This window comes from Silurus aristotelis (assembly GCF_946808225.1).
Source record: "Silurus aristotelis genome assembly, chromosome: 22".
Classification (NCBI taxonomy): Eukaryota; Metazoa; Chordata; class Actinopteri; order Siluriformes; family Siluridae; genus Silurus; species Silurus aristotelis.
The window spans coordinates 5,291,979-5,303,048 of NC_139595.1; the positions used below are offsets into that span (position 1 = coordinate 5,291,979).

Sequence of the window (11,070 nt, forward strand, 5' to 3'; positions counted from 1 at the left end):
ATATAAAATAAAATACAACATTGTTTTGACAATTTTAGTTTGAAAAAAAAAAAAATACACAGACGTTTTGTTCAGTTGGGAAGGTATAAGCATCTAGAACAGGGGTCACCAACATGGTTCCCGCGGGCACTAGGTCGCCCGCAAGGACCACCTGAGTAGCCTGTGGCCTTTTCTAAAAATAGCTGTTTCCTACTTTGTTAAATCATTGTTAATGATTATTATAAGAAATCATTAACATGATCAGTGTCTTCACATAGACGAATATTATTAATTATTAATAATAACATATAATAAAAGGTAAACTGAGCAAATTCGTTATTTCAGATCAAACTGAAAAATGTGTGTATCAAACTGGTAGCCCTTCACATTAATCAGTACCCAAGAAGTAGCTCTCAGTTTTAAAAAGGTGGGTGACCCCTGATCTAGAATATATAATTTATTTCATTTGTATAATAATTTAATGATATATGCATAAATTTGATATACAAAACATTGAAAAGAAGCATTTGTACGTTGTAAAGCCGCAGTAAATCACGTTTGAACAGATAAGTTACTGTTGTAGTTCTATTAAATGCTATAAAAAGAGAATGGAACAGAACGTAGCAAGCTGAAAGGCTTGACTTAAAAAAAAAAAAAAAAAAAAAAGGAAATAATATGCATTGGTGTACAAATGAGCTGAAAACCACAACAGTGACTGAAAATGTGATCGTTTACTGCTGCTGTTATTTGCTGCTTTTAGATTTAGTGTTTGTTCTCACTGTTTTAATTAAATCTGTCACTATTTCGCAGATTGCTCAACCTGATGCTCAACCAGATCCAGTGCGACTGTCCTAAAGTTAGCAAACAAACAGTTTACACAATATCACTTTGTTAAACTGTACAATTTTCACATGATTTCACAGTTTTTGTTTACCATGCTGATGTTTCGCCTTCATCCGTGACTTGTTCCTGCTGCCGGTTGACCCTGTACTCACGGCCATTCCGCAAGCGTCTGTGTTATCTTGCTGTCATGCTAACCCGTAACTCAACTAATCGATAACGGCATTCGTTGACAGCGAATTTCAGTATAGATTTTTATCGATTTTATCAAGTAGGTGCTGCAGCCCTAGTCTTAATACTCAATACACATTTATTACTTCTCTATAACTATCCTTATGTGCTGTTCATACAATCATCTTTCTCATTTAGTTGAAGGAGAGAATAATTTTGGAGATGATGGGAACATTTTGGTTAACTACTTACAGTAACAAAAAAATGAGAAAATCTAAAAGGTTTCAATAGTTTTGGATTATTTGAACTATTTGTCCATGCGTAAATTATACCACAGCATTTGCTGAGGTAAAATATTTGCTTAAATATTGCTTAAAAATATTTACATTATTTTAAGATGAAGAAAAGTGAACGGATTCTGTGTAGCTTTCAGTAGGTAGCTTGAGTATTTCAGATTCAGAATAGAATAGCCTTTATTTGTCACATATACATTACAGCACAGTAAAATTATTTCTTCACATATCCAAGCGATGCTAGGAAGCCAGGGTTTGCCATGATACAGCACCCCTGGAGCATAGAGGGTTAAGGGCCTTCCTCAAGGGCCCCAAGAGTGTCAGCTTGGCAATACTGGGACTTGAACCCCTGACCAGTAACCCAGAGCCTTAACCACAGAGCTACCACCTTGCATTAGACTGATTATAAGGTAAGTGTGTTAGAAAACACGATTGAGAATCGATTGAGGTGAAACGACAGTCCACACACTCGGGGGTTTTACGGTCACTTCAATCGAGCAACGTAACACATCACAAGGTTGCCAGATTGTTTTGAATAAACCCGTGCAACCTAAAAACGAACAACAATATAAATTGTATTCATATGTTACATATTACCTTTAACAGTTTAATTTACTGGTTAAATCATGTTAGTCTTATTTACTTTCCTTTTATTTACTTTTCATTTAGTCCAATCTTACAATGCTTTCCGAATTAGAATCATTTTACATCAAGCCTTAATAGCTTTAAACATACATAATGATCATTTGGATTGCTAATAATGAGTAACTATACTATATACTATATAACGGTAATATAACTAAAATATAGGTAAAAATAAAATTCATTAAATCTGCCGTTAAACGTTTTCGTGAAGTTAAAGGTGCTCGAATGGGGTGTTATATTGATTTGTGTGGCACCTGGCAACCCTGTGCGCAGCCTGACTAAACCGGAAGTAACCAGCGATACAGGTTAAACAATAAAGGAGAACGGAGTGGATTATAGTGGATCCAGGATTTCTGGGACAGAGGAGAGTAGATTACATCACAGACTGGGAAGATGCCGACGTGTATGACTCTGGAGACTCAGATCTCCTCCGTGATGGAGAGTCTGACCAGAGCGGCGGTGGCAGAGATCTGCAAACTGATCAACACCGAATGTGTGGAAATGCGGTTAGAGATCCGCCGGGGCCAGAAGGAGATCGAAGCCCTGAAGGGAAAAATACGGGATCTAAAGAGAGACGCGCCGAATCCTTGTCTGCTCGCGGTGTCTTTAAACCAGCCTCGAGAAAATATGCAAAATTCAGGTCCTGATTATTTACTCAGATTCAGTTATAATTGGCAATGGGAGTTGTTTATCAGTTGTCTTTCTCAAACATCTGGTGTCTAATCTCATAGGTTTGGCCGTGGGGCGTGGCTACTCGGGTGGCACTGGGTGGGCAGGGGCCAACCTTGAAATAGATCATGCAACCCCAGTTCCCATTACAGCAATTCAGCAATGCAGACTCAGGGAAAAAAACGCATCCCAACATGGAGCTCCCAGATGGTGTCAAAAACTAACACGCAGATCCATTTGATCCCCATAATTCTTGGCATATCAAATTTAGAGGGAGAAAGAAAGATTTCCTGAAGAATAGAAATGGTTAGAATATGATGTAACCGATTAAGAATTAGGTCAATCTACCTATTTACACAAAATAAACCACGGTAGTCTGGAAACATTTAGAAAATGTTTACGGATATGATGACTATTTGTATTACCAGTAAATAAATTGCACAAGATCAGTGATTGGTTAACAATAGGAATCAGTGAGTGAGCAAGGACGATCATGACTAGTTGTTGGAAACAATGGGAATCAGTGATTAGTTGATGGGAACAGTGATGGTAATGATTGGTTAACAGACACAGTGAGAATCAGCAAATGAAAAAGGGTGATCACGACCGGTCGTTGGAAACAATGGAGATCAGTGATTGGTGGAAAGGGAACTATGGTAACCCTAATTGGTTGTTGGGAACAATGGTGATCCGTGATGGGATGATGGAAACAATGGTGATCAGTCACTGGATGATGGGAGCGATAGTGATCAGTGATAGGATGATGGGAACAGTGGGGACTGTGATTGGTTGTTTGGAATAAAAGGGATCAGTGATTAAATGATAGGAACAGTGATAATCATGCTCGGATGTTATGAACAATTAGGATTAGTAATTGGTCATTTGGAATCAGTTATTGGTTGAACTGTGGTGACCTTGATTGGTCGTTAGGAATTAGGTGATCATTCATTGTTTTTTGGAACAATTGTGATCAGTGATTGATCTTTAGGAATAATGGTATTTAGGGTACATCAGTTTGCACAACACATTTAAGGTTTACAGAGGTTGTAAGTTGATTGAACTTCTTTAACCAGCAGCTGTGATCAGATCTGAAGAGCTGTTTCTAATATTAATAATATATATATTTTTTTAAATAAATGTGCTACAGGGTGTAAAATGTTTCCATATCTGATCTGATCTGATCCACCCTGAAAGATTTGATATCCAAGGTTGATATTGTAATGAGTTGATTTAGATAGAAGTTTTTACTTCAATACACCCAAATATGTTTTCTTCTTTACCCACATGATCCACTTTAGCAATAATATTAACGTTTTGTTTAAATCTCTTTCTCAGATAACAGAGTCGATGATCTCAGCACAACGTTGACTTGTCACAATGAAGACAACGATAAAGAAACTAATTCTCCAGTGCTGACGAATAACTTGCAGGAAAATGATGTTCGGGGAAGCAGGAATTCTCATCCAAACTCTGGCATTGAACAAAATCAGACGTGCATGTTGAAGGAGTCCCAAATCCTTATGGAATCTTTGACCACTGCAGCTCTCAGTGATATTAGAGAACTCGGTACTGCTGCCGTAAAAGTGGAGGGTGCGAGTCCCCCTGTGTCCACAGTCGAGTGTATCTCAGAGGTCTTCCAAGCTGACCAGAAGCAATGCACAAATACACACAGCCATACAACAGGTAGGAAAACCATCCCACAGAAATTTCAAATATAGTCAGCATACTTAGGCATATAGTAGGTAAAATATTACTTCAGTAAAACAAAAAGTGCTTTTGAATAAAAGTAAAAAAAAAAGTTGGCATTAAATTTACTTAAGTATACGAAATACTTTGATTTATTACAGCTATAATGTTCCTATTATATTTTTTCACAAGACTCCTCGCTTGATCAACTTTAAAATGAAAAGACTCTCATGTGACTCTTAGCACACCAATCTATTAATACAATGTTATTATTGAGTCAAACACTAATTGATATCTATTACAATTATCATGAGCCCAAAACTCAAAAATCACCTAAATAAGGTGACTGGTGTTGTGGCAAGTTTGAGTCAGGAGTTTCTAAAGATACCTTTAGAAAATACCTTTATTTTTCCCACAGTGGGGAAATTTCTCTGTTACAGCAGCAAAGAAAAATAAATGTTCAAATATGTAAAAAAAAAAGAAAAAATTGAAACATAATATAGTATATACACAACACAATGTATAAATACAAAAGAAAAAAAAAAAAAGACTTTCATCATTCTTTCATTATTTATTACTCCTAAAATGTTCTACTTGGTTTTTAAACTAAAGCTAAAGTGTATGTTAGTGTAGGTAGATACCACCAAGCACCCATCAGAACAAGTTCATAACATGTTTAGTGGCTTGTTTTTATCCACTTATAAATAAATAAAAAGGAACAACTGGTTTTGCAAAATGTAGTCGAGTAAAAAGTAAGATATTTGACTTTGAAATGTAGTAAAGTAAATAATAAAAGTCTCCCGAAATTGAAATACTTCTGTAAAGTACAGATACGTGAAAAAGCTTATTAATTACAGTAACAAATTATATTTACTAAGTTCACGTCCGCCACTGGTGGCGTTAGACTTGTTTTCATCAATGCTACAGGAAAAGAAATAGGAAGTTCCTGGTTTGCATTTTCACCACAAAATATGGAACTGTGGCAATTATGTAAAATAACTTGCAAAACCAAATGTGAGATTGACGCATTTCATTATTCACAACACCACAGCAATTATAAACCGAGATTTGAGAGAGTTTTTTTTTTTTCTTCTTTTGTTTAAATCCTGTCAGAAAACATTTCACATTTACTCATGCTAACTAACTGACTAGCTGTAGTAACGAAAGGATTTAAATATGAAAGAAATGCTCTTATAAATCCTGTCAGGTTAGCTCATACTAGATATTTGGCTAGCTTTTAAATCAAATAGATATGAATATAAGAGAAATGCTGTTAGAGATCCTGTCAGATTAACTTATATATGTTGTATATTGCTGTATATTCATGCTGTATATGAATCCTCTTAGAACTCAGATTTGTTCATGTTAGCTTGTTTGCTTGTTAGCTGTACCTTGTTGACTAATGTTGACTGTGTATTACATTAAATCTGATCGCACATTATGTTTTAGGAGACAACATTAATCACATTGGCTCTGCAGAGGAGATTTGGCCACAATCTCATTATTCGGCGCATTTACATAACAAACATCTGCCTGAAGAAGAATCTAGCTACAAATATGTGACAGACTTTAATCATCTAAATGGGCATAGGAGCAATGCAGGGAATGCTAATAGGTTGCTTCTAAAGACTGAGGAGAATGAAGAGCCTTTAACAAACACAGTAGATGACCTGGCACCATGTGGAATGATAGAGAGTGAGGCTTTATCATGGCCGTCTTTGACTTCGGTGAACTTTCCAGTGCGAGGTGGAGGTCCAGGCTGCTCTTCTATGCTACAACAGGCTATTCATGTTTCTCATCCTGAACACGCTGATTTTCATCTCGGTGTGAATGGAGAAATAGAATATACAATCGAACCAGAAGTGAAACAGGCAGGAGGACGAAGTATACAGGATGTGAGCCAAGCCACAGCACTCAGACAGAACTCCACAGTGTCCACAATGCTGACACAAGCGAAGGTTCTGCCGATGGCTGAGATGCGGCATAAGCTATTCTCTTGCTCTTTCTGTCCTAAGAGTTTTCAGAGCAGTGCTGACCTGAAGAGGCATCAGCGCATTCACACAGGAGAAAAGCCTTACGGCTGTGCCGTATGTGGAAAGCGCTTCTCCCTCAGGGGGAACCTTGTCACCCACGAGAGGGCACACAGTGGCAGCAAGCCCTTCATTTGTCGCCAGTGTGGGAGAGCCTTTGCCCATGGCTCCAACTTAAGGGCTCATCAGCGTGTCCATACAGGAGAAAGGCCTTTTCACTGCTCTCTGTGCGATAAGACATTTGCTTGGTACTACCCTTTCAAAAGACACATCAGCTTACATTTTTTGAACGGTCAAAACCCCTGATTACTTTTGTGATTCTTTAAAATATTCAAGGCCATGCTTGTGTCTTGCAAATCATTACAGGCTTTCATACAAAAATGAGCATTTTGTACCAGTGGTCGACCGATAGTTGATAGTTGAGAGGCCGCTCTCGTGCTGTATAAGGTAAACCCGGAAAAACTACCGGTATAAATATAAATATACCGGTATGCCAATACCCGATAGTTCCAGTAATCAGCTATTGGTGCAAATTATGCGGGAAAACAGATGAATCGGTTGACCTCTACTTAGTACTGTCTGTGGTTGTGTGCTCGTTATTTCTGAGTTAGCTTTAAGCAGGAAGTGAGGAAGTCCAGAAAAACATTTTAGGAAAGGCCTAGTGTCTTTGTTAGACAACACTATTATATATGGAAAAACATGAAATAAATAATTAAAATAAACGTAATTAAAATGTTTCTCTTGTTTTTTGTCTCATTTGAAGACATGACATTCAAGATCTCAGATGTGTGTGTGTGTGTGTGTGTGTGAGAGAGACACATGTTGCTTTGTCTTCCTGGATTTTCTATATAACCTGCCTGCAGTTCCTGGACATTTGGGTATTTCTCTTTCTAAGCATTTCCTAATATTTGTCTATATGTTGGAGCTTCAAACACATATCAAAATTCAGGGCCCAGTGAGATTTCCATTTGGAATAACCAATTTGGCCTAACGTAAAAAAATATACGTCATATGAAAACACACACCTTCATCACTAGATGGAGACATTTCACTGCAGAGTTAAAAATTAGTTTGAAAATATAAATAATACAAAATACATCATGCAGATGCACTGGGACACATCATCAGTGATGTATTCTGGGGTCATTGGGTGTTTCGAGTCTTACAACATCAGACACCCTCGTCCAGGCAACCCCAGCCTGTGTCCCAGTAGCAACTGCCCACGGTTCTGCCCTCTTAATCCAAAGCCATATAGTGGCTTCTTTGAGGCTTCAGCTGCCGTTCTAATCGCCATCCTTTTTGCCTTCCCAGTGATGCCTAGTAGAGTAAGTACTTTACAGAGTGAACGCTCTGCAAAACCTCTACAGCCCACCTCCAACGGCTCACAACGAGTTTTCCAGCCCTGCCTTATACACTCTTCAACTAACTCTTGGTACTTAGCCCGCTTCCTCTCATTGGCCTCTTTTATGCGCTCTTCCCAGGGCACAGTGAGTTCCAATAAAATCAATTGCTTGGTAGAATCTGAGACAATGATCACGTCTGGACGAAGTTGTGTAGATGATATTCTGGTAGGGCTCTTTAGCCGTTTATCTAGATCCACCTGCAATTGCCACTCTGTAGCAGAAGTAAGAAAACCAGACTTTACTCTGGATTGTGGGTGGGCCTTCTCTCCAGCTCTTAAAAAAATTGGATGGTCGTTGGATTGTAATGGCCTTTGTTGGCATTAATGGCTATAGCTAAGCTCTCAGCAACTGCCTTAAACATTTGGTCGTGGCGCCAACGATAGCGCTCGTTCAAGCAGCTGCTGAGGATATGTTCTAGCGATCCCCTTTCCGGACAAAGGGAACAGGAAGGGGTCTAACTTTTTACCCAGAGATGGAGGTTTGCAGTACTTGGTAAGACATCATAGACGCTTTGGACTAAGAACCTGATATGATGGAAATCTACTTTCCAAATGTCGGCCCATGGGAATGTTACGCTGCTGAACATTAACCCAACCAGTCCAAGCTCCTTTTTGTCCCAATCCCACCATCCAGCTAGCTCATTCTTCCTCCACGCCTGCCCGCACTTCCTGCTGAACAAGATATTGCCGTTCTTTATTTTAAGCATTGTCAGTTCTCACAACCGGGAAGTAGCCAAAGCCTGCTCGCCCTGTTTCTACTGGCCCCACCAGTGCCTTGTGCCTCAACCGTGATTTAGCCACTTCTAGGGATTTCTCTGTGCTCCATTTCCTACCTGTGCGCACCTGTGACTCTCTGTACTGCCATGCTTCCTGTGTTCTTGATACCATGAACTCTTCAGTAAGACTACTCATCGGGAGGTGCAGAATTGTACTAAAATATTGATTCATTATTATAAATAACACTCCTTTTATACATTAGTTAAACATGTGTCACCCTGAATTTTATAGCTTGTATTTGTCTTTTGGCTGTTTACTGTATTCAAATTTAACAGTGCAATTCTGATTTTATTAGTCTTCATGAATAAGAAAAGACATGCCACACATTTTCCCTTATAGATATAAGCCAAAATTCCACATTTGTATGTCTACAGAGATTTTGGCATTTCAGGAAGCTGTTGTATATTAGTTTTGTCACATGTGCAAACAAGTTATTCATGTAGTTTTAGTGCAAAAATAATCCCAGGATAATAAACTGCAGGTAAATCTTGTAAACCAACAGCTTATAGTGAAGAACAAACATGCAATATTTATAGCGTTTAAACTAAACAAAAAAAAAAAAGCATCTATTCAGTCATAAGTGGATTTGAACATTAACAAGGAAGGATATATGAAGAAATATAAATGTGATCCATGAAACGGATGTAATACCTAACAAAATAATACATATATATGTAATATGGAATAATATTGAGAATGTTTTGTGAAAATAAATACATTTGCAAAGCATGTTAGTCTTTAACCCTGGTATATTAAACATAAAATAGTTTATATGTAAGGACGAAGCAAAGCAGTAGGGAGTCTCCAGTGTCAGTGCTTTTGCAACAGTCTACAACCACCTTTATAAACGGTTTTATCTACTGCTGATTCCACTAAAATAAAAAGAAAAAAAAATCTATGTGACATAAATCTTATTAGAAAGGTTTCCTACAATACTGTGCTTTGTTGTGTAGGAGCAAAATCAATGTGGTAGTGCTGAGATGGCTTTTAGGACACGGGCTATTAACTGCCTCCTATGCAGAAAGGCTGGAAGCTGACCAAGACTGATATGATCAAAGCAGGTCTGCAATGTGTTCTTTGTGTCAAAGCAAAAAAAAAAGAAGTGCCATCTGTCCACATCAAAACACCTTTTAAATTGACCTTGTCTTTTTGTCACATCAAAATCAGGATCGTAAAAAAGACAAAGAGGTAGGCGGGCTTGCACTATTCAAATAATGAAAGTCGAAGCATTCAAAAGCAAGACAAAAATGCTTCATTAATAATATATATCTATGAAAAATTGTCATTTAAATTACCTGTAAAGAATACCATCCAAACCTCGACTCTTTATATTTGATTGAATACAGTAGATTTTTTTTTTTATTTCAATAGTTTCAACAATAACACTGCATTCAAAACCTCATAACGTACTGAAAATCAAACTAATATTAAGCTGGCCAGATTAGAGTATGGGTTTGGATATTGCCTGTGTCTTTTTATAATGTTCTATGACAAGGAACTAGCTGTGGAACCAAAATGGTGGCTTACTTTATATTCCCACAGATAACAAAGTCCCCTATTGTCAAAAGGTTATGAAAAGTCAGAAACCCCTTTTAGTGTGTTTGACTTTCAGTAATAATAAATATTGTTATATATTATTTAGAGATATGTGTATTATGGTATTGACATACTAATCCAGAGTGACTTACAATTGAGCAGGTGGGGGTTAAGAGCCTTGTTCAAGGGCTGAGGAGTGGCAGGTTGGTGGTGCTGGGATTTGAACTCATAACCTCCCATTCCAAAGTCCAAAGCCTTAACCACTGAGCTACCACCTCCCTACTATTTAGTTATTCTATGGTTTTTGCTTAGACAAAATTAACCGAAATTGTGATGCAATGGTGCTGCTAAATATGCATATAAATAATTTAAATCTAATGACTTTTTTTAAAATAAGAAATTTGTTCTAAATCACCAATAAGAATACCAAGAGTGTGCAAAGCAAAATAATAACACATTTTAAACATATTCTGGGTTTTTGTTTACTCCATCATTCCATATTTGCTCTTTCCCATATTGTTAATCTTTAGTATGAATGTACAAGTTGAACATAATAAAACTGAAGTAAAACCACTGAAGAAGGTGTCCAAACTTTTGACTTCTAGTGACACAGTGGTTTAGCAAACTTTTGACTTACACTTACACACACACACACACACACACACACACACACACACACACATATATATATATATATATATATATATATATATATATATATATATATATATATATATATATATATATATATATATATATGTGTGTGTGTGTGTGTGTGTGTGTGTGTGTGTGTGTGTGTGTGTGTAAGTGTAAGTCAAAAGTCAAAAGTATATATATATATATATATATATATATATATATATATATATATATATATATATATATGAGAGAGAAGAAGCCTACTGGTCATGTGATATACACAAAAAGGGAAATGACTATGTTGGATTAGATTTAAAACAGATAAAGGATCTATTAAGTTTGTACAATTACAGAGGCGGATAATTGACAGCTGTACGCATGTTGGTGATCTGCGTGCGCGCTC

General features: G+C 37.2%; 1 protein-coding gene across 1 annotated transcript; it reads left to right on the forward strand.

Annotated features, from left to right (window-relative positions):
• Positions 1–2,193: 2,193 nt before the first annotated feature.
• Positions 2,194–6,653, forward strand: LOC310717170 (uncharacterized protein). The gene is made up of 3 exons (XM_083524885.1): positions 2,194–2,568; positions 3,933–4,280; positions 5,733–6,653. Exons 1-3 carry the CDS (start codon positions 2,322–2,324, stop codon positions 6,617–6,619), a joined length of 1,482 nt encoding a protein of 493 aa, XP_083381011.1. The 5' UTR covers positions 2,194–2,321; the 3' UTR covers positions 6,620–6,653.
• Positions 6,654–11,070: the final 4,417 nt, after the last annotated feature.

What these genes read in the sequence shown, in the direction of transcription:
- LOC310717170 (XM_083524885.1), top strand. Translation starts at nt 2,322, where the DNA reads ATGCCGACGTGTATGACTCTGGAGACTCAGATCTCCTCCGTGATGGAG. An exon ending in AGAAAATATGCAAAATTCAG is followed by an intron (nt 2,569 to 3,932) that starts GTCCTGATTATT and finishes TCTCTTTCTCAG; the next exon opens with ATAACAGAGTCGATGATCTC. An exon ending in TACACACAGCCATACAACAG is followed by an intron (nt 4,281 to 5,732) that starts GTAGGAAAACCA and finishes ATTATGTTTTAG; the next exon opens with GAGACAACATTAATCACATT.